Source organism: Mytilus galloprovincialis, chromosome 13, assembly GCF_965363235.1.
Source record: "Mytilus galloprovincialis chromosome 13, xbMytGall1.hap1.1, whole genome shotgun sequence".
NCBI classification, from domain to species: domain Eukaryota; kingdom Metazoa; phylum Mollusca; class Bivalvia; order Mytilida; family Mytilidae; genus Mytilus; species Mytilus galloprovincialis.
Window position 1 is genome coordinate 4,761,968 of NC_134850.1, and position 25,413 is coordinate 4,787,380.

At 33.0% G+C, this 25,413-nt stretch overlaps 2 protein-coding genes across 2 annotated transcripts in view; both read right to left on the reverse strand.

Annotated features, from left to right (window-relative positions):
- Nucleotides 1-25,413, reverse strand: part of LOC143056900 (uncharacterized) — a 438,790-nt gene that overhangs the window by 249,573 nt on the left and 163,804 nt on the right. The gene's annotated exons all lie outside the window — the stretch shown is intronic.
- Nucleotides 11,195-22,921, reverse strand: LOC143056255 (uncharacterized). Its single transcript, XM_076229344.1, has 5 exons — nt 22,625-22,921; nt 16,753-16,879; nt 14,246-14,354; nt 13,303-13,439; nt 11,195-11,636 (listed from the first exon to the last, which is right to left on the reverse strand). The coding sequence occupies exons 1-5, from the start codon at nt 22,881-22,883 to the stop codon at nt 11,336-11,338; spliced, it is 933 nt and encodes a 310-aa protein (XP_076085459.1). The 5' UTR covers nt 22,884-22,921; the 3' UTR covers nt 11,195-11,335.

Genomic DNA, 25,413 nt, shown 5'->3' on the forward strand with positions numbered 1-25,413 from the left:
TAATTAGTATGATTGTTTTGATAAGCATTCCTTTTTGTTGTAATAACTACTTGCACCTTTTTTTTTTTTGGCATTTCTAAAGATATCTTACATATGTCTTCCTATGCAAGTCAATAAAGGCATATTGCCAAATTCCATTTCTACAAAAACTGAGGTAAATATGTCATTTGATAAATAACATGGTGTAGCTTTTGGTGTCATTTCAACGTCGCACACGCCCTTGTCAAAATCAATTTTATCAAAAGATAAACGAAAAATATTAATTACACCCCAAATGACTATCCCCCTTTCTCCCCCATAACAGTACAATGTATTTATCAATTTCTTCTTTTCCAGCCTGCCCATTAATGCTTGACAATATCTGAACCTTTGTCATTCTCTTTTTAAAAGTGTGTAATATTTGCTATTGTGCAAAACAATTAAAATTGCAATACAACATAATCCCTTTGCAGTTGACATAGAATAAATTAAAGTTTAATTATAAATATTTTAATATATTTCTTTTTCTATATCAACTTCTGATATCAAACTTTCACATAGAATCGATTCTAAATTGGCTAGATTTGATTTAGTCAGTTCTATACATAGAACAGTATTTAAAACTCTTTATCTTAAATGTAAATAAGTCTTATTAATAATAATATATACATATTGTGAAGCCAAGGTGGTCGAGTGGTATATATAAATATATAAATATATACAACTCGTCTAAACATCAACCTAACAATGTTAGATCTGTAACTTTGCTTTCGCAAATTTTTTGTTCTTCCCTCGCCGGGATTCGATTAAAACTGACGAGGAAAGGTAACACACGGGCGCTGAAAGCTTTATTATTGTGAAGCCCAGGTGGTCTTGTGGTCTAGCGGGACGGCTACAGTGCAGGCGATTTGGTGCCACGATATGTCAGTAGCATGGGTTCGAATCCCGGCGAACCCATGCTACTGAGATATCGTGGCACCAAATCGCCTGCACTGTAACCGGCGCGCTAGATCACACGAACACATGGGCTTCATAAAAATGAAGCTTTCGCTGGCCGGGTGTTACCTTTCCTCGCCAGTTTTAATCTAGAATCGTACTACAGTACATGCTATAAAAGGCATGAAGATGTTATTTTAACAGATCAGCTAAATTATCTATATATATAGTGAAGGATCCTACAAATTAATGTAAGATACAGTCACAGAAATAATTATATTTACAAGTACGTCTGAACCAGTGACAATTTTACAACAGATGTATCTATCGGATCACCAGCAGTGGTGGTGATACATGACTGTGTACATTCTGTATATACAACTCGTCTAAACATCAACCCAATAATGTAAGATGTGTAAATTTGCTTTCGCAATTGTTCTGTTCTTGTTATATATATATATATATATATATATATATATATATAGGGCAGAACAAAAAAAAATGCTAGAGTAAATTTACAGATATAACAGTTCTACCTATAACAGTTTAATACAGTTCTATCTAAAACTGGTTCTGACAGTTCTACTAAGAACAGTTTTTGGGGTAGAACTGTTCTAGGTAGAACTGTTCTAGGAGAGTTTACAACAGCTCTATGACAGATTATTCTGACAATTCTAACGAGAGATCAGAAGTTATATCCACTGTATGATTCCAAAAGAAGGTCCTGCATTTATTGTTCCCCTTCTTCTTTTTTTTTAAATCAGGTCGTCATTTTGCACTTTTTTATTAATGACTCAGAGGACATAAGAGAAAAAGGTAAGCACGTGTAACCTGCCCCAAACGTTAGATTGTGTTTACGATAGAAACAAAAAGAAAAAAAAGCTGTTTACTTAATAAAACAGAATAAAAAGGGTGGGTTACCCCAACCTTGATATCCTTTTCCCAGTCTAGGCGTATCAGTGCATGTTCATAGATCTCCGTTGTAGAAAAACATCTTCCTATATCTATTTGAAATACATCCAATTTGGGGTCCTCATTGCGGTCTGCTTTTAAATCATTTCGATTTCTTTCAGAAACAAATAAAATACAGAATTGTGAAAAATATAAAATTCAACTTTTGAACATGTTCAGTTCAATATAACTAAATATGTACAGTCATTTTAAAAATGAACTATCTTAATTTACTTGTCATAGTGTTTCTGAAAAACTAATGCGCGCCAATGTAATTACGCAAACGTAAAAAAAACCAAGAAGTAATTGTAACAGGATGCTGTTACGAAGTCTCCCAAACAAAGCTTCCATAACTCGCCATTCCTATGGTACCATCCATTTACAAGTATTCAAACAGGAGGGGGTGGTGGTGAACACCAGGGACTTTACCTACATTTCATGAGATTTGTTTTATCGTCCCATACAAGAATATATATGGTTTAGGGGTGGGGATCTCAATCATTTAAAAGATGTGGGGTGGGGTTGACCCCATGGACTCTCCCTATATTTCATTTGATGTGCTTTATTCTTCCATTCAAGAATATATATGGTTTAGGGGTGGGGATCTTGACCGTTTACAAGTTTTCTATCAAGATGGGGGTGGGGTGACTCTCTAGGGACTTCCCTTTTATTTCATTTCATTTGTTTTATTGACCCCTACAATAATATAGATGGTTAAGGGATGGGGATCTGGACTGTTTACAAGATAATAGCACATTCTCAAATTGAACAGGGTGGGGACGACCCCAGGTACTTCCCTTTAATTTCATTTGATTTGTTTTATCCTCAAATTCAAGAATGTATATGGTTTAGGGGTGGAGATCTGGACCGTTTACAAGTTCTCAAACCTCAAACAAGAGGGGGTGGGGTGACTCCCTAGGGACTTCTCTTTTATTTCATTGCATTTGTTTTATTGTCCCCTACAATAATATAGATGGTTAAGGGATGGGGATCTGGGCCGTTTACTAGTTAATAGCACGTTCTCAAATTGAATGGGGTGGGGGTGACCCCCCATGACATTCCCATTAGTTTTATTTCATTTGTTTTATTGTCCCATTCATGAATATATATGGTTTAGGGGTGGGGATCTGAATGGTTTACAAAATAATAGCATATTCTCAAATTGAAAGGGGTGGGGGTGACCCCATGGACTTCCCTTTTCTTACATTTGATTTGTTTTATTGTCCTCTACAAGAATATATATGGTTTAGGGGTGGGGATCTGGACCGTTTACAAGATAATAGCACATTCTCAAATTGAATGGGGTGGGGGTGACCCCCGGGACTTCCTATTAGTTTCATTTGATTTGTTTTATTGTCCCATTCAAGAATATATATGGTTTAGGGGTGGGTATCTGGGTCGTTTACAAGATAATAGCATATTCTCAAATTGAAGGGGGTGGGGATGACCCCCATGGGACTTGCCCTATGTTTTATGCAATTTGTTTTATTGTCCTTTGAGCATTTCTGAAGACTGCATGTGTCTATCACTTATAGTTTTCAAGTTATATTCTTTTGAATCCTATGCCCCTCCCTTCTTTCTGCCCCCCTCCAAAATACCCCTAAATAGACCCCAATGCACAAACGAACAATAAATTGCTCATCTAGACATATAAGTCTAACATTCTATGAAACCCTAAGTTAATCTGACAAGCGATTTGGAGAAACGCTGCGGACAAGTTCATTTTTAAAGTGGCGGAAGAAGAGGAAGAAGGAGAAGAAGAAGAGGAAGAAGAAGAATAATAAAAATAATAAGAACTGAGCAAAAACAATAAGTCTCCAAACTTTGTTTGGGAGACTTAATAATCACAAAATGCGCGCAAATGAAATGCGTCCGCATAACTTTCACTTACGGAAAAGCGATTTATGTTGTACAAACGGGTATCATTATTTGCGAAAGAGTCGTTAGCAAAATACGACGACTGGGGAAAAAAATCCCGTTTACTTCGTGAATATTGTGAAATTTGCGCTAAAACAGCTTTTACTTTTTTTAGTGTGCCCTTTTATACTAGTATGCGGCACATTTGGTTATTTTTTTTTAAAGAATTATCCACCCATCTGTAAAACTGTGTTGAATATATTAAAAAGAAAGACAAATTTTAAAATGTATAATCTTAAATCTTTACGCTTTTCCAATGTAATGGGAGATAACTTATTTTTAAAATAAATATTTTCCTCTGAAACAGATATGATTGTTGACAAAAAGAGTTACATCCCATCATAAATATTATCAAAAAAGTAATACGATATTTAAAAAATATCTGACAAAGTGCACTGTATAGAAGTAAATTTCGTATATATATGATTATTATAAATATCAAATGAAAGAAAAATGTCAAAATGTCAAAATATATTTAGTTTATAATAAGGGGGATAATCAAAACTGCTTGTTTCTAAAAATATATTCTATTTGTGTTGTTGATATGTACATATGTACTTCGATAAATACATGTTGTTTAAACTATTCATAACTGAATTATTCCTTATAAAAGACGATAAAAATCAATCAATGAAATTTAGCCATTATCCAAGCTCTTGTTATTTGTTGTGTTTTGTATTTTCTGTTACTGGGATAAAAGATAACCAGAACGTCCATGGAAATCTGACGAAGACCTTTACTTACTTGAAAATCTCTAAAGGTTTGGGGGATTTTCAAGATTTAAATATTGATTTACGTAAGTTGTAAATATTTTTTCAACGAAAGTTTCTTTTTTCTTCTTCTTCCTTTTGAACAATTATAATAAGCCCGATCGTAAAGTCGTCTTGTTTTCTTAATAACGTTTTCGCTCCATTTTATTTGGTACAAAATGTATTCATATGACAGTAGTGAAGCCTTGTTGACCCTTAAGAAGAAGAATTACTTCATCATTGAAATTAAACAAGAAACATAATATAAAAAAGAAGATGTGGTATGATTGCCAATGAGACAACTATCCATAAAAGACCAAAATGATACAGACATTAACAACTATAGGTCACCGTTCGGCCTTCAACAATGAGCAAAGCCCATACCGCATAGTCAGCTATAAATGGCCCCGATAAAACAATGTAAAACACGTTACCAAAACTGGCATTAAATTTCAAATTTACCGAACAAAAATTGATCCGTATAAACTTGTTATTTAATCTAAATTAAATTTCAGTTAAATCGTTTGATATTAGTAGTTTCGATAAAAAATAAACGTATACCAAAACTGGCATTAAATTTCAAATTTACCGAACAAAAATTGATCAGTATAAACTTGTTATTTAATCTAAATTAAATTTCAGTTAAATCGTCTGATATTAGTAGTTTTGATAAAAAATAAACGTATGTTTAAACGAAAAATTTAACGGTGATAAACTAGATTTAAACCTTTTAAATAACAAATTTAAACTGCTATTATTTTTCAAATAAATAACAAGTTTAATAACCCATAAATCGGAATTAAACTAAAGAAAATAAGAAATTTAAAAAAATTATTAAACTTTCATAAACTACTAAAATAATTCTTCATAAATCAGACCTTAAATTCAAAACTAGAAATTTAATTTATGAATAAACTTTGTAAACGTATCATTTCATGCAGTGTATCTGGTCCTATCATCAACAGATTTATACTCAGCCAGACTCACAGGACTTGGGTATAACCATGCTGTTATCTAACATCTAGAAAATAAATCAGCAAGTAAATTTAGGGTTTCTTCCGTTTATACATACATCATGTACATGGTACATGGAGCAAGCATTATCAAAAACACATCATGAATATTGTTACCTTTTTCTTTTTTAAACTATGAAAAAATAACAAGGATTTTATAAGATTTTGATTTTTTTTTAAACAAAATGTATTAAAATTATGAAAACAAAAGCAGTGGTCAGCGAGCAAACTTTTTAATGGCACAACATGGATAAAACCTGAGGATTCTGAATATCTGAGAAAAAGTAAACCAGAGTGTACACGCTGAAATGTCTCGCCTTCTATAATAGCCATTGATATTATGTTGATAGTCCTAAATACATAGCTTTACTACAACTATCACAGAAACTTAACATGATCCAAGAAAATGAGGTCAAGGTCATAAAAACCAAACAAGAAATACATGTATACCTTACAATCTTTCAATACACTATATATAGTTAACCTATAGTTATAGTTAAAGAAAAACAGACCAAAACACAAAAACTTAACACTGAGCAATGAACTGTGAAAATGAGGTCAAGGTCAAATAAAACCTGTGAGATTGACATCTTCATTATAAAATCTCTCCATGCACCAAATATAGTTGACCTATTGCATAAAGTATTAGAAAAAAAAATCGTAAGGGTTCCGCGGAACCCAGTCTCGCCTATTTTTTCTGTTAATCGCAGGCTCAACAAAAATGAGGAAATAAATCAATAAAAATATTCCTCTTGATACTATCTTTTGATTGTAAGAAGCTTCTGTCCAAGATTGGTAAAAATCCAGGATAGTTTATGAATCTAATAAATGTTTAAAAACTTTAACTGCAGACTGAATGTAATGTTAACTGGAAAAAACAAAATGTCCTTCTAGATACCAGCATTTGATCATAAAGAAGCTTCTGTCCAAGTTTGATACAAATCCAAAATAGTATAAGAAAATTATTAAAATTTTAAAAACTTTAACCAGAGTAAATGTAATATTTCCTGGTAGAAAAACTAAGTCCATTTATAAGTAAAATACGGAAAAAATGGAATTTTATTTTTACAAAATGAACTTCTGGATACTATCTTATGATCATAAACAAGCTTCTTCGGAACCCAGTCTCGCCTATTTTTTCTGTTAATCGCAGGCTCAACAAAAATGAGGAAATAAATCAATAAAAATATTCTTCTTGATACTATCTTTGATTGTAAGGGTCTTTTGTTCAAGTTTGGTAGAAATCCAGGATAGTTTAAGAAAGTTATTAAAATTTCAAAAACTTTAACCACAGAGTGAATATTTGTGGACGCCGCCTCCGACGACGATGACGACGACACAGACGGAATGTAGGATCGCTATGTCTCGCTTTTTCGACTAAAGTCGAAGGCTCGACAAAAAGACCAAACCTCAAAAACTTAACTTTGAACACTGAACCATGAAAATGAGGCCAAGGTCAATGGACACTTGCCAGTAGGACATGTACACCTTACACTCATTGAATACACCAAATATAGTAGATCTATTGCATACAGTATAAGAAAAACAGCGCAAAACACAAAAACTTAACTATAACCACTGAACCATGAAAATGAGGTCAATGTTAGATGACACCAGCCAGTTGGACATGTGCACCTTAAAAACCTTCCATACACAAAATATATACAGAATAATGGCATTTTTGTTTTTGATACTGACTTTATCAGAAAGAATATCAAGCGAGCCCGTTAGGGCAAGCTGATATTCGGGCTGATGAAGTCAGTATCAAAAAATAAAATGCCATTATTCTGTTTATCAGCAATTTGAAATTAATTGTATATATTTGTTGTTGAGAGTATGAAGTAAAATGGAATAGTTCGTAAAACTACTATTAAAAAAAATGTTAACTTTTTTTCAAGTAGTCACTGAACCATGAAAATGAGGTCAAGGACAATGGACATGTGACAGACGGAAACTTCACAACATAAGGCAAGAAGACTGTTTTTGGTATAACACACCAAAATGAGAAACTTTACGTTGTAGGAAAAGATAAGATTTTTGTTCTGGATTTATCAGGTTGGAAGCAGATCGTCCTGGTTATAGAGCACGCAACTTACATTGCAGTTTTCGAAGACAAACTTTTCTATACTAATAGAAATACAAATTTAGTGCATTGTAGTAATATGAATGGACAAGATTTGTGGCAATTTAGGGATAGAGTAATCATACACCCGACTGGCATAGCAATAGACCTTAATCAGAACGTATTTGTCGTAGGTCACTGGTCAAATAATCTATCAGTTATAGGCAATAGTGGCAAAGACTGCAATACATTACTGTCAGAAGGTAAAGGTTTAAGTCAACCACATGCAATTTGTTAAGACAAACATATAAATACATTATTACTTTGTGATAAATTGAGCGGGAATTGTGCCTTGTATGACGTTTCTTAAATATTAATCAAATGTCGAAAGTACAATTGAAAGAAAAGGGAAACTTACAACTGTATTAACAATTAAGTGACTAAATGATTTAAAAGAGTTAAACATAAATGTATGACGGTCAATTTTTTTGTGTGAGTGATTCGGCTTAATGACTAAAATATCTAGTAAAGTGATTATTATAGTGATATCTCAGTTATTCTAAAGATATCCTTAAAATCTAAATGTCATTCAAGAATAAGCATTCCTGTTTCATTTTGGTACAAACTACCAAAATGATACTTGCAGACAAGTATTGTCGACACTGGACTCGCGTGGACTCTACATATGACTTACCAGTGGCGCTCAAATCATACAAATTCAAAGGCCTAATAAAGTACAGAGTTAATACTAAAATTTATGAGAAAAGAGATGATTTTTCGTTTCCCATCGTTAATTATCAATTTTTAGATGATGACGTTCCCTTGTCACCATCTTACGGTGTTTATATATCTCAACGTATACGATTCGCTCGTGTATGTAACAATATTTTAGATTTTAACGAAAGAAATTGATGTATTACTGAAACATTATTACACCAGGGTTTTCGATATCACAAACTAGTCAATAGTTATCAAAAGTACCAGGATTATATTTTTATACGCCAGACGCCCGTTTCGTCTACATAAGACTCATCAGTGACGCTCAGATCAAATTAGTTAAAAAGCCAAACAAATACAAAGTTGAAGAGCATTGAGGACCCAAAATTCCAAAAAACAAAACATTTAAATAGACTTATTAAGAAGGAATATAGTTACGATACTGTTGTCAGGGCATTAAAGATTGCATATTTTGGCGTTAATATTAATTTACTTATAGGGTCTTTGCATCGAAACTAAACACATTCATTTACAAAGCCAGTTGTTGCATGACACGGGTTATGTTCTTCTCTTATATGTTATGAGGGTATGATACTAAAAAGCAAAATCACAAAAATACTGAACTTAGAGGAAAATCAATTCGAAAAATCCATAATCACATGGCAGAATCAAATAACAAAACTCATCAAAAACGAATGGACAAGAACTGTCATATTCCTGACTTGGTACAGGCATTTTCAAATGTAGAAAACGGTGGATTAAACCTGGTTTTATAGCGCTAACCCTCTCACTTTGATGACAGTCTCATCAAATTCAGTTATATTTACAATGATGCGTTAACTAAACAGACACAATAACCCTAAACCCTTAACGGCAAGGATTGTGCCTGATATTCATATGATAAAAACACAATCTTTCAATCAGTTTAATTGAAGTTGCGAGCTGGCATGTCAGTTAACTGCTAGTAGTCTGTTGTTATTTATGTATAATTGTCATTTTGTTTATTTTCTCTGGTTACATCTTCTGATATCCGACTCAGATTTCTCTTGAACTGATTTTTTTATGTGGGTATTGTTATGCGTTTACTTTTCTACATTGGCTAGACGTATAGGGGGAGGGTTGAGATCTCATAAACATGCTTAACCCCGCCGCATGTTTGCGCCTATCCCAAGTCAGGAGTAGCCTCAGGCCTTTGTAAGTCTTGTATTATTTTTAATTTTAGTTTCTTGTGGTCAATTTGGAGTTAAGTATGGCGTTAATTATCACTTAACTAGTATATATATTTGGTTAGGAGCCATCTGAAGGACGCCTCCGGGTGCGGGAATTTCTCGCTGCATTGAAGGCCTGTTGGTGACCTCCTGTTGTTGTCTGTTCTATGGTCGGGTTGTTGTCTGTTTGACACGTTCCCCATTTTCATTCTCATTTTTATCAAAGAGCGCTGATGACTAAACATGATTTGAATGTTTCAATATCACACACTATATCAACCCTCAACCAATACATTTCCTCGAGCAAAACTCGTGTCGATATATTTGGTCTAGCGGATATATACAGATGTGATGACATGACCATTTCTTTATACATTTTGTAGTTTGCTTATTTGTTAATATACGAGCACGTTATCGGTATGTTCCTTATGTCGTCACAACAGTCCCATTCTCTTTTTACGAATGTGACCTAAACAAAATTAGACTATTTATCCCTATATGTGACATTTTTACTAATCAGTATTGTGTCTATTTGTTTTGTTTACACATCGTTGTCAATATAATCGAATGTGATGCGACTGTCATACACGTCAGGTTTAACTAGCTTTAAAACCAGGTGCAATCCACTATTGTCTACATTGAAAAAAACGTCTGTACAAAGCAAGAAATATGACAGTTGTTGTCTATCCATTTAATGTGTTTTATCTTTATATTTTGCCATGTTATTAGTGACTTTTCATTTCGAATTTTCCTCGAATTCAGTATTTTTGTGATTTTACTTTTAATTGAAACTTTTTTGTAAAGCATGTTCTCAAGAGTATATGCAGCGAAGAAAATGTTGAAATTGTCCAACTCAAATCCGAAATGAAAAATTTCCTTCACAGTGACTGTAAAATTTGTTAGTCATTTTATTTCAAATTCATGACCTTGTGTACTAATTGACTAAATTTGGTTCATTGTAATAATAGCAAGCACTTATTTGCATATACATATTTGCTGCAGCATGTGGCAAACACAGATTTGGATATTAATGTTTGCTGCTGGCCTGCATCAAACACTTATTTATGGCAAATTGTGTGTTTCAGTAATGAATGGTGGGTGCGCTTGTGCAACCCTGTATCATATTAGGGAAGAGTTTGGTGTTCCAAAATATGTTCCAACACTGTCACATTCGGTATGTGTATGTCGAGGTCAGTGACCTGTAGTTCAGTAGTTGTCTTCGTTTTATGTTCATTATAAATCATTTGTTTATTGGGTATTTGTTTACAAAATTCATGCCGTTGGTTGTCAAGTTTGAATTGTTTTACAATAAATTTGACATAATTTATAACTAACTATACGCGTAGCATTGATTTTACTAATTGTGAAAGGCCGTATGATGACCTATCTAAAGTTTATTTACATCTCATTCATTTGTTCTCATGTGGATAGTTCTTTGTTTTACAAGCACACCTGTACGTCTTCTTTGTAACGTTATAATATTGGTTGAACGTGTATTGTTACACCACTGGCATGGGAACATTGCTCGCTTGATAGCAAGATGTACGATATGAATTATGCTCACTGTTGAAGAAGATCGCATAGAGAGCAGCTTAATTGCTTAAGTTACCTGAAGTGTTTGACCTAGGTTTTTAATAAAGATTTGTCTCATTGGAATGCATATAAAAGTCTCCCTATTTTATATCTAGAGTTAACAAAATCTTAGTATAAAGAATAAACAGTCATATTTATGTACTGATCAATCTGGTACAGAAATCAAACAATTCTTTTCTTTCTCATCATAAATTTTTATTAAATTAAATATCAGCAATTGTTTTTTATTCCTTCATTATTGTCTTTGTCAATATTACAACTGCCCTCGCCAGTGACTCCGTCGAATGAATGGTTGCTATGGTACAAAGGTCGACTAGTACAAACTACTTTTTTGTCAGTTTCTTCATCATCCGATTGTTTTTCATACCGCCCTTGTTTCCGGTTAAGAATTAATGCGCATACAGAAAATGTCAGGACGATCGTGCCAAACACAGCACCAACTGTAAAAGCTACTATTGTCATAGTTCTCTTTTCAGAAATGTATTCACAGTTTCCTTCTGATAATATTATTCTAAAAAACAAGAAATACATATTTATATCAAATAATACAATTCAGTACGCTTTTTTTTTATTAAGTTTTGAATGTATTAATAAGTTAACTGTACCTAATCAGATTGTATTGTCGGAAGCCAAGGCCAGAGGAAACTTTTATGTTAAACACCAAAATAAGCACGTACGTATATATATATATATATATATATATATACATGTATAGTACTAGTATATTCGTATATTTCACGAATGAAAGTCAGACTGCTATGTTTATGATGACAAGATAAGAATATGGTTAATGTATCCCCTTTTTATCAAAAGTACAATTATAGTAGTAATCTATTATAATATATTAGTACAACACATATCAAGCTGGGGATTCGTAGGCTTCAATTATAGTTTCCCCCTTATTCGGATACTACACACAAATAACCTTCCATCGAAACCTCCATATGTCGATATGTCTTTTCGTTAATTTCGATTATCGGGGTTTCAACTTCGTAAGTATATCGTCACTTGTCTCACGTTTTTGGAAAAGAGGAGGTCAAAATTTGAAACATAAATTATGCACGAAACAGTCATTCAAAAGGGACACAACTCATCTTGTTCAATTAAAAGATGCAACGCGAAGTTATGCGTTTACTTTCTACATTAGCTAGGTATAAGGGGAGGGTTGAGAGCTCATAAACATGTTTAACCCCGCCGCATTTTTGTGCCTGTCCCAAGTCAGGAGCCTCTGGCCTTTGTTAGTCTTGTATTATTTTTAACTTTAGTTTCTTGTTTATAATTTGGAGTTTAGTATGGCGTTCAATATCACTGAAGTAGTATATATATTTATCGGCGTTTTGCATTTGCGCCGATTTTATGTTTTATTTGCGCCGATTTTTTTACAGGTAAATTACAGGTGAATATATAGAAGAAGAGGTGGAATGAGTGCAAATAAGTTTCATATGTCATTAAAGACCTCTCCCGTTAGACAGTTGTACAAATGTTATGAATTATAAATCCTAACATCTATATAACTGTTTTGAACTCTGAAAAGTATTGCAAAAAGGTTCAATTCCATGTGATGAATGATGAATTTAATAATGATAGAGCATTGCTCTGATTTAACTTCTGTTGGTGTAATGTATCACACAAGTTCCTAGTAGTTTTCTGCAGTAAACAATTAATTGGCTTAATGTTTCTCTTTTTTGAAAATTTATCAATCCCAACTCTATTGATTACAGCCAGGGATGGACATCTAGTTTGAAAATGTTGAATGTTTTCTTCCTCAAGTTTGCATAGCAGACAATTTGGGTCTGTACTTCCTATATTAAATATATCTTCAGTTACTTGTAAAAGGTAGGTCTAAAATAGTGTATTCTAGCTTTTGTTATGTCTTTCTTTGTATTCCCTGGAATTTACATGTAAGTATTAACCTACCTGTAACTTACATGTAAATTTAATAAGAAGAAAATATAAAATCGGCGCAAATGAAAGAATGAAAATTTTCAAAATCGGCGCAAATGTCATACACCCATATTTATTTAGGGGCCAGCTGAAGAATGCCTCCGGGTGCAGAAATTTCTTGCTGCATTGAAGACCTATTGGTGACCTTCTGCTGTTTTCAATTATATTGTCGGGTTGTTGTCTCTTTGACATATTCTCATTTCCATTCTCAATTTTAATATCAACGTATTTACTTATATTGTGTTGCCATTTCTTTTAATACGTCATAATACTTTCCATCGGACAGATCAGATTCAATGATATCGTGGACTTGATCGATACAATCGTCTGTAAGAAACTTATTGGCAGTAGCTCCTGCTTCTGTGTATACCTACAAAAGATAAGTTGGAGAAAATGATACTGTAACTTCATTGTGTATTTTAGAAAATTGCATCATATATGAAAGGGGAGGTAAATCCTTTATTTAATGTTTATAATCTCGATTTTGAAGAAAATATAATGTATTCAATACGTTTATTGTTCCTCTTCTTTCTTCTTTTTTTTTCGCTTGAAACTAAAATTCATTGAATCATAAATAGCATGTTTGATTTATTTGTCAGATTTATTTGAACGAAACACGTTTTACTCAATGGCTTTGTTTTTCAATTCACAGTTAGTTGTTGAGTGATCGTATGTTTGAAAAGAATTCAGCTCAAGCAGGTGCTAGGTGCCGTCTTAAACTTGCAGTTAGGTGAGAAAGTTTTTCTATGTGCTCCGTTTAGGTGAGATAGTCTTTTTTTGTTTGATCCGAGCTGATTTTGAGATTAAGTTGGTACAACAATAAAAGCATTGTTTTTTTGCTTCTTTGTGGTTTTGCTGTGCAGATACTGATTTCGTATAATGAAAAGATTCCAGAGATCCTTTTTTTTATATTTTTAATAGTGATAACTGGCACCCATTATGATCGATTATTTCAACAGCATTAAACGAGTCTGGGATCAGGTGAGGTACTCGCGCATATGTTTATTGTATTATGTTGCTGAGTAAAAGAAATTTATTAAGTTGATGCGGCAAATTTGTAAATGATATCGCGATCTTACAGTTATTTCCTCTCTAAAATGTATAAAATATTTGTCACTGGACGCTTACTACTCGATGATTTATTCATCAAACGAATTATATGTTATCTTATATTACCTTTCTGTCATCTTTTGATAGTAATATTACAATATCATTGTCACATTTCTGAAAATTCCAGCCATCTCGTATGAAGTGAATGAATTCCACCGCAGAATCTTTTAGACTCCTGTAAATAAATATAAAACAGTTATATAAATAAAAAGAGATGTGGGATATATGTCAACGAGACAAGCCCTTAACTGCACACACAAACATGTGTGATTTCATAATGATTCTGCAATATCAGTTGTTTCGAGTTTCGAGTCTTGATCTCAGCTACGCCTCTTGCAAATAAAGATTACTTTGACCTTATATATACATAGAGAATAATACATGGCAAAATCCGTATCATATGTCGTATCATCCCGAGACATCAATATCAGCCCGAGGGCCTTTAGGCCCGAGGGATGATATTGGTCGAGGGTGATACGGCATGTGATACGGATTTTGCCATGTATTATACACTTTATCATATATTTCAACAGAAGAGTATTATATTATATGAACTGTTTTCTGATCCATAGCACTGGGTTACCTTCAGTTCTACTTTTGTCTTGTTTTAAAGGCCTTAAAAGAACTGCTCAATTACTTATCCGAAGCACCTGGGTTACCTTACAATTTACGTGCTGTTGTTTTAAAAATATTTTGTTTATTATTGTATAATTAATTTGTGTGTTTTGTTTTTTTCATAGTTGCATTTAGTGTGCCAAAAAATATGAAAACTTGACGTTCGTGACGTCACATACAATATGAAAACTCGACGTTCGTGACGTCACATACCAAACAATGACGTCATTCAAAAAATTTACCTATTTTGAGGAAAATTTTTCTAAAGCAAAAAAAAAAACCAAAACTGACTTTATGTGAAAAAAAAAAAAAAAAAGAAGTAGGGGTGTGATAAAGGGTATGCGATAAAGGGTGCGCATCAAAGTTGCGCGATATGGATTAAACAGCAGGCTATTTATCACATATGCAAAACTACTGTATTTACTACTAAACATATGATAAATTTATATTCAACATGCTTTCAATCATTGATTCAGAAATAATTTTTGTAAATAAGCTATATAAACATTATTGAAATATTTCTTGATTTCTGGTTGTGTCATTTCATTCATTTATTGTTGAGAGGTACGACTTAAAAAAGATATCCGGAAAGTTAAAAAATTTACTTTCTTTAAAGTATCGAACATACCATACATGTCTAAGATGCATGTTCATATCACCATTAGATATTGATCAAGGTCAGATATAAATGTAAACAGATATACTAGTATCGCCTGATTTTATGGTCAATACTGATAAATGCAGGATATTTATATACATTTGATGGCATTGAACATTGGTACTATTAATGTATATCAGTCGTTTAACTGACAAAAGGGAGATAATCCTGTTTTAATATCGATAATCACAATCAACCTTCAAGTTAGGTGACAGATAAAGACCATAGGCGGATCCAAGGGGGGGGACCCGGCCCTCCCCTTTCGTGGGAAAAATTTGGTTGATTATATAGGAAATCACTGAAGCATGGACTGGAGCTCCCCCCCCCCCTTTTAGGTCAGTCAGCGCCCCCCCCCCCTTTAGGTCAAGTTCTGGATCCGCCACTGAAGACAATAACCGAAAGAGTTGTGTCGAGTGCTTAGTGATCAGTACTTTTGTGTATATATAGCTCTTCCTGTTTTCAAGCATTTGTATACTTTTTACAGCTTTCATTTTATGATGTTTTGTTTTTTTTTGGTTTGAGCCTTCTTGATGTAGATAAATGAAGAAAAACTTTTTTGAACACACCAAAAGGAAAAAGTTCGTTTTAGGCCAAATATGGTTTTGCATTTCAGCTTTCTCATTAATTTCAAAATGGCCATAATTTTGTTATCAAATGGATCTTTTTCAAAAGCCTTTTCACTAAAAAAAACAATTTCTTTTTTTAAGAATTCAAGATCTCTGAATCAACACATTTTAAACATATTGTCAAAATATGATGAGTTTGTGCATTTTCGAAACTAAAATCTTGAGGAAACCCAAGGCCGCAAGGCCACACTTACAAATATTTTGGTTTGTCCAAAACAGGGGGAGGTAAGTACGCATTTTCGTTTCTTTTTTTTCAAAAAAGAGAAATTAAAGTGTCAAAGGTTTTACTTTAAAGTCTCCATGCCAATCTGATTAAAAAATGTTTTGGCAATTTTAGACACATTTTTTTCTGCTTGTTGTTCGATGTGAGCCAAGGCTCCGTGTTGAAGGCCGTACATTGACCTATAATGGTTTACTTTTATAAATTGTTATAATTTTTATGGATGGAGAGTTGTCTCATTGGCACTCACACCACATCTTTCTATATCTATATAGATACAGTTCTCGGATTTCTTTATGCTCATTTGAATAAGCGAGTTGCGATAGATCTGAATTTTATTCAAATTGTAATTGCGGAAATCCGTATTTAATACTTTAATACATAACTTAAGGTTAAAGGAGAATATCGTATGTTATCAACTAATATCCCAGACTGCATCATTGCAATTACTCACTTTATAGAAGGCTTTAACGAGGAAACAAGTGCGATTGATATATTGTATCCGTCTGTACTGGTACAGTTTTGGCAGCTGCATTTTCCTGATTCAGCAACTGTATTAACGATTGAATCAAGCTCATCCGCTGAAATGTATGGCATGGTATTGGTTTTAAAAATTTGATATTTTTCATTTAATGCGTTTAAAATGTTCATGTTGATACAAATGAATAAATATTACAACTGGTGTTTTCAGACCCCAGTTAAATGTTCTTATAGTACTTATCAATTCTTAATTGTAGATATTTTTTTTAATTTTACTTACCTACACCTTTATAAAAAAAAATCGGTCTGGCTTTCTTGGTATAAGAATATAGGCACTTGGGCTCCTAGTCATACAACTGTACCCAGTATTCAGAGAACAAAGCTCGAAACAACAAATCCAGTATTTTGATTGGCTAAATTATAAGTCAGAACAGGGATATATGAGACTCTCACTGAGTAGGGCGTCGGTATTATAATTTAACATGTATGTAAAAAAATATCTAGAATTAAGGATCGATACTATAAGTCAGAAGAACCATTGATTAAGTTGAAGTACAAAATAAGCTAAACATATTGCTAGGTTGTTAAACTCTTTTTAGAGATGAGATTCACTTGTTGTCGAGTAACGAGTTGCGAGTTAAGAAAATCGAGGTGCGAGTTACAAAAGTCGAGTTGCGAGTTAAGAAAGTCGAGTTGCAAGTTACAAAAGTCGAGTTGCGAGTTACGAAAGTCGAGTTGCGAGTTACGAAAGTCGAGTTGCGAGTTACAAAAGTCGAGTTGCGAGTTACAAAAGTCGAGTTGCGAGTTATGAAAGTCGAGTTGCGAGTCAAGAAAGTCGAGTTAGTAGTTACAAAAGTCGAATAGCGTAAAAATGTGGAAACTAGATGTTTTGGTGTAACTGTATAACATTTTGGAATGATGATTGCTTATAGAATTCGTTATTGTTATCGTGTTGTTGATTATTTTTATTGTTTGGACTTTATCTGAGTCTCTTGTAAAAATAAAATGGACTTGATAATAACTACGTATAGTATTTTCTGAAGAAGCAGATAGCCTTTTGAAATACAGCAGATGGCTTGCAGTTTAATTATTTTTAAATTGCATACATAGCACCGTCGTATTAAACGTAAACTAAACTATAGTACATATATGTAAAACACCCCTTTCGTGAAATTTATTGTTTGTCAGTGACACTCAAAATTGAGGATGTTAAAATTATATATGTCTTATACATTGGCTAGAGAAGAAGGGGAAATGATTGACGTGAATAAAACCAGTTTCAACCCGCCGCATTTTTGTGTCTGACCTATGTCAGGAACCTTTAGCCTTTGTTGCTCTTGTATATGTTTTAATTTTGGTTTATCTTTATATTTAGCAGCATAGAATGGCGTCTTTATTCTTGATCTATCTAATAGTGTGTTTATGGGCCTGCTCATGGCTCCCTCTAGTCAGAGACATGTATATATGTGTGATTTTTCGCTGTGTTGTAGACCCAATGACCTTTGGTTGAATTGTATATTTTGATTTGGTTGTTGTCTCTTTGACTCATTCCCCGTTTTTATTCTTTATTTTATAAATGTAGCTGTCAATGATACTATTGAAAAAACTACATTTGCGCCATTTTACAGGTAAGATTTAATTGGAAAGTATAAAATGATTATTGCTACATCGTGATTTCATAAGTTTTTTTTTTTTTTTTTTTAAAGTATTGGGTAACTTATTAAACTGAGTCACTTAGGTTTAAACTTGAGCATATAGTGTTCACATGTTTGATATTGTCAATTATAAGTTATTCTTAACTTAATTAAAACCGGCAAAATAGCAAAACTCTATATAAATCGCTATTCTGCTGGAGCTGGTAAAATAGCCCCCGAAGGCAGTCGACAAAACAGCCACTGCCATATTTTATACGTTGAAACGAAATATTATTCTAAATAAGTCACATACATATAATTCAAAACGTGACCTGCACTCTAAAATCATTACAATTATCATTGTTAAGTAACGTTTATTCATTTACATTTCGTTTAACATCTAGACTTCCTGTAATTCAGTGGTTGTCGTTTGTTTATGTGTTACATATTTGTTTTTCGTTCATTTTTTTACATAAATAAGGCCGTTAGTTTTCTCGTTTGAATTGTTTTACATTGTCTTATCGGGGCCTTTTATAGCTGACTATATGCGGTATGGGCTTTGCTCATTGTTGAAGGCCGTACGGTGATCTATAATTGTTAATGTTTGTGTCATTTTGGTCTTTTGTGGATAGTTGTCTCATTGGCAATCATACCACATCTTCTTTTTTTATATTGTTACAATATACAAATGTAGTTCCCTAAATATTTATGTACAGACACATTCTCAAATATACATAACAAAACAAATTTTGTTTCATTTGAGAGATATGAAAAATTAGTAAAAATACTGAAAAATATCTCCTTGAAAAACTTCTCCCTACAGATCATCTTTGTACATGATGGACAACTTGTAATGAAATGTTGTTCATCTTCAACTACATTTCTTACAAATCCTTTAAAATGGTCTCTTGCTGTATACAAAGTTTTATATCTTGTCCCCTGTGACGCGTTAATGGGGTCACTTCAGTTCCTATATTCCGAAGTGCCTCTGTAATGGGGCCGTTTTTTTAGAAATTGTAGAAAAGGGGATCACTTCAGTTCCTTTATACAGAAGTGCCGCTGTGATGGGGCCGTTTGTGAGATGTCAAATATAAGATTAATTGGAAACTTTTACATCAAATGAATTACATTCAATTTCGAGAATTTCGAGAAAAAACATTAAAATTTTGTTTGAAATATGAATCGGTGGGTATTTTGAAATTAAACAAACATCTAACCAATGTCGGATTCTAGGGGAGAGCATGTGCTTACAGGAACATTGTCTGAAAAAAATATAATGTTTTGCATAAAATAGTCCAACAAAAATTTCGCATCGCTCCGCTCGGCGAAGGCATCCACATAATTTCAACCCTGGCTACGCCAGACTCCCTTTCCATGCTTAAAAAGTCTATATACATTTTAAACCTAGATACTTATAATTGTAAACACATTCTATTATATCTTTTTTGCAATACAAATATTCTTTAAAAAGTTTTCCAGATTTGTTAAACATATTAACTTTGGTTTTAGATAGATTGACCTCTAAATATCATTTTACAGTACACTCAGGATAAACTATCAAGCCGTTTTTGAAAGACACAAGATCCTCTGCATACATGAGGCAGTCAATTCTGTGGTCATTTATATCAACAGCATCTGGGGTTTCATTAAATGCTAGTCCTATAATATAAGACTCTGCAGGTTCATATCATTTACATTCAACGTTTTTTATCGGATATTTTTTTTTTTACTATCAATGTTGAATCTGCGGTTCAACATTGATAGTAAAAAAAAATATCCGATAAAAAACGTTGAATGTAAATGATATGAACCTGCAGAGTCTTATATTATAGGACTACATTAAATGCATCCGGTAAAATTCATTTATAAAAATCTTGAAAAGGTTTAGATTCAAAATATCCCCTTAGTTTACTCCAATTTGGGAATAAAAATTAGAAGTAAACACATTGTCTATTTTAGCACATAATTCACTTTTATTGTACATATCTCTCACGATTGCATGGGAATTACTACCTATGTTTGGCAGCAAAAACACAAGTTTTTCAAAACGATGGATGGAATAATGAAAACTGAAAAGATCGATCTTCAATCGGTCTTAAAAAGTATACTTCCAGATATCGATGTAGTTTTAAAAAGATCAATCTTATTTGAATCGATCTTTTTTCAAGTGTTAATGCTTTAAATAGATCCATCGCTTTTTTTCAGTGGAATGTTATATTCAGATATGAAAACAAATCTGCGCATGTTCGGCGTGTTTAAAAATGATGGATGGAATACGAAAAGTAAACATAGATTCGGCTATTTTTTTATAATCTTCTAAATCAATAAGTTCTATTTGTTTGCTGCAAATCCTCATCTTCAAACGCATTGGTCGTTCGTTATTTAGCGATAGTCTCACACATATCTTTGTTTAATGACTTGTGATGTATGATCCAAAATAATGATTAATAAGTCCATACGAAATTCCAATGAGCAAACTATTTTCTCAATGATTTTGCAATGTGTTATAGTTCGCGCGAGATGCAGAATTTCCTTTACTATTCTATTTTTAGGATTATTTGTTTACGAAAGGTAACTTATGGTCAGATCGGTTCTTTTTATGTTGTAGTGTAAACGCATTGGATTAAATAAGATCGATCTCGTCCATTAAGGATACATTATTTTTTTTCAAATGCTTCCAGAACTTAAGTTATATTAGACTCTTATAAATAAGTATCACATATAACTGTTTCAAATCCCACAATCACGGGAATAACTAAGTTCGGGTTCATGCATGTTTTGTTTATCAAATGTGAATCAAACCTGAAAATTCGGTGTGAACAATATTTTTGTAACTCGCAACTCGACTTTCTTAACTCGCAACTCGACTTTCGTAACTCGCAACTCGATTACCTTAACTCGCAACTCGACTTTTGTAACTCGCAACTCGACTTTCCTAACTCGCAACTCGACTTTTGTAACTCGCAACTCGACTTTTGTAACTCGCAACTCGACTTTCCTAACTCGCAACTCGACTTTTTTAACTCACAACTCGACTTTCTTAACTCGCAACTCGACTTTTGTAACTCGCAACTCGACTTTCCTAACTCGCAACTCGACTTTCCTAACTCGCAACTCGACTTTTGTAACTCGCAACTCGACTTTCCTAACTCGAAACTCGACTTTCCTAACTCGCAACTCGACTTTTTTTAACTCGCAACTCGACTTTTGTAACTCGCAACTCGACTTTGTTAACTCGCAACTCGACTTTCTTAACTCGCAACTTGCAACTCGAGGATATATCATTTCTATTGCGTCTGCCGAACATAAAATTATACCCACCCATGGTCGACTCGCGTGTAGATAACTTTGATGAAATTAAAATACTATTTACATAGTAGTCAAAGATGTACATTTTTGTAAGCGTCTAATATAAAGAATTGGAATTAACATACATGTCTTTTTGGTCTCTTGTGGAGAGTTGTCTCATTGGCAATCATACCACATCTTCTTTTTTCTTTATATGTACACATATATCGTACGAAGCGTTCGATGAAATGTACATGATAAAGAACGGAATAATGCATTCTCTTTTTAATTTAAATCTTCATGGACGGGCGAGATCAAAGGTGTTAAGACACATTTAAAGATTTATCAATTATAGACAAACAAGTAAATAAGCGTTTATGTAATAATAAACATGCTAGGTAGTGATGTTGCACCTTGCACATTGTGTTAAATATTTTGTTTAACAATTGCTTTCAGAGTTTACTTTTGCACGTTTGCACATCAATCAATATTTTTCTACCTTTCAAAGATAATGCAAGATTTCGATTAAAACGATAGTTAAGTTTAATGTAAATTTAGATAATCGGAAAGACATACTAGGTTGCTAAGTTTTAAACTTCCCCTAGCAGAGACGACCTAAGACGGATGGTTTTCTTTCTGCTCTAGGTGTGTAAAGGTCGTTTGTTTACTTAATATTTTCTTAATTTTGTTTTTGTACACCTATGTGTCTGATGTTTTAGGTTAAAGTATTCTCTATTGTTGTCAAATAGATGGTCTCCAACGTTATAATATTATTTTTATATATCCAAAAGTTAATACGTATTCGAGCGAACCCGTTGACTGTTCATTCAGAAGAAACAAACGCCATACATATATTTCAGACGGTTAATTTTACTTTCTCTGTTTACCAAATTATTTTTAGTAAAAGTTGTGAGTACATCTTACCTTGTTGAGAAGATAAAACTGCATTAGGGTCACAGATCCATGACGTCTTACAATGTCGTCCGCATAGATCAATATTAATTTGAGGATTTGGAAAATCTTCTTTCTCCCAGAATTCCTTGTGTGATATTTCGGCAGCACAATTCACTTTAGAGTTTGTAGAATTGTTTAAAGTTTGTGATAAAGTAATTGTAACACTTGAAATATAAGTCAAATAGATACACAATTTTGAACAGGTAGACATTTTTGTGTGCCTATACATTACCTTTTCTTATGGTCGGGTAGATAATACTATTGACATTTATTAGAAATGTTGACATAACACGGACCGGTACGTGCAGGAGGTAATTAACCTGTAGAGTATAGTGCTCTCGACCAATGAAAATGTAGAATCAATTGGATTTTTTTTCTGGACAAACTTTTTTTTTCGCCTTCGGCGAAAGACAATCTATTTTTTTTGCGACAAGTCGAAAACATTTTTTTTCTTTCAATTTTAGCATTACATACAGTGGCTGATGAAACAAACAATTTTTTTTTTCAGGGCAGGGTCACAAACAAATTATTTTTTTCTCCAAAAACTAGAAACAAACTTTTTTTCCAAAAAAATCCATAGACCCCCCCCCCCCCCAGAAAATCAAATGGTTCCTGCCTTATAATCATGAAGAAAGGGATTATCATTCTCTTACATATTCATAGAAAATAATCAAAGTGCATCTTAGTTTAATCACGGTGCATACCTGACAACTTTTAAAAATGCCCATGGGGGTTTTACGTGCAATATTGATCTTAAAGTCCTACAAAACCTTCAAGGGGGCCTTCAAGCACATTTTAATGTTGTTTTTGGCATCTTCATACTTTTACAAGCCTATAGTCATTGTAAAATTAATTGTTTTGTTTAAAATTGTGGACTAAATTGTTCTTTCAAAATTTCCATTTTGGTGTCTCCATGGGGAAAATCCACCGCAAATAGTGACAGTTGGCAGGTATAATGGTGCAGCAGTACAATTGGAACCGTTTATAATAATATGTGAATATATTCAGTACGGGGCGCCGAATGGGACTCTTGTAGTTTTGTACAAAATTCAATTCTGTCATAACAAAATCAGTTACGTCTTACAAAACTATTTGATACAGACTTGTTTTATGAGAACTTCAATTTTGTAATGACAAAAGTCATTTTTGTGATGACAAAATTCATTTTTGTAGACAAAAGTCAATTTTGTCAAAAAGGTATGCACATATAAACTGATTTGCATACAAAATTGACTTTTGTTACCTGATATGGAAATTACAACACAAAGATGAATCGTGTGAGACAAGATTGACTTTTGTGAGACAAAATTGACTTTTGTGAGACAAAATTGACTTTTGTGAGACAAAATTGACTTTTGTGAAACAAAATATAATTTTGTGAGACAAAATTTAATTTGTCAATTTTGTCTCACAAAAGTAAATTTTGTCAATTTTGTCTCACAAAAGTCAGTTTTGTCCCACAAACTGTGACGACAAAATTCAATTTTGTGATGACAAAATTGACTTTTGTGAGACAAAATTCAATTTGGCAATTTTGTCTCACAAAAGTCAATTATGTCTCACAAAAGTCAATTTTGTCTCACAAAAGTCAATTTTGTCTCACAAAAGTCAATTTTGTCTCACAAAAGTCAAGTTTGTATGCAAATTAGTTCATATCTAAAATAAATTAATTTGCATACAAAATCGACCTTTTTTGAGACAAAATTTACTTTTGTGAGACAAAATTGAATTTTGTCTGACGAAAGTCAATTTTGTCAGTACAAAATTGAATTTTGAGAACAAAACCACAGGAGTCCCGTTCGGCGCAAAAAAAATAAAAAAATATGCAATATCAAAGCAACGCAAAAGAATAAAAACTTTTAAAATTAGGTATAATAACGCAGCTACTTTTTCAAGAGTAGGACGGTCTAAAAAAATATACGTCTATCATCTTCTGCTATTTCCTGACACAAGCGAGCCTCCTCATGGGTTTTTGGTTATGTGATTATTTGGCCGTTGTATAGTTATAATTTGATAACCAGACTAGTTATTTCGTGATTATTTGTTACTATAGGACTGTATTTTTGAGTATTTGATTATGTTGTTTAAAAGAGTAATCAATGATTATGTGATTATATAGGCAAAACATTTGTGATTATGTGATTACTGACACCCCACGAGGGGACTCATGAGTGATAATTTATTGTTATCCATCCCTTTGTATATATTGCATGAAATATCATGGAAGCAGTGTCACTGATTTTACTATATTTGAATCACAAAAAAGGCCAAATGGTTTCCATAGGAAGTTAATTGAATGTGTACTGATTGATATACTAGTCTGTATGTTATTGACTTTTACTTGCATTTAGTTATTGTTAGTTCTCTCAGATATGTACTTTGCATCTCATGTGTTTTTGTTATTGGTTTTTAGTACTTTATATCGTATTGTGTCTTTCAATGGATTTTTAAAGTGTCATAAATCAGCCCGTTAATTTCTTTATTGAATTGTTTAACATTTGCCCTTTCAGGACCTTCAGTTGAATGTTATGAAGTATATATGAGTTTTGAGGGTCGAACAGTGACATAGTTCAGTTCCCAAAGGCCTTCTACGCCATTCTTACATCGGATGACCATGAGGGCATTTTATTGTATTAATTGTTGCCACATGCATTTCTAACCACGTGATTTTCGTATTTGACTGATATCCAAACGCAAAATAACATTCCTTATCGCTTGTTATACTTATTTCAAACTTAAAACTTGTTTTTCGAAAGAAA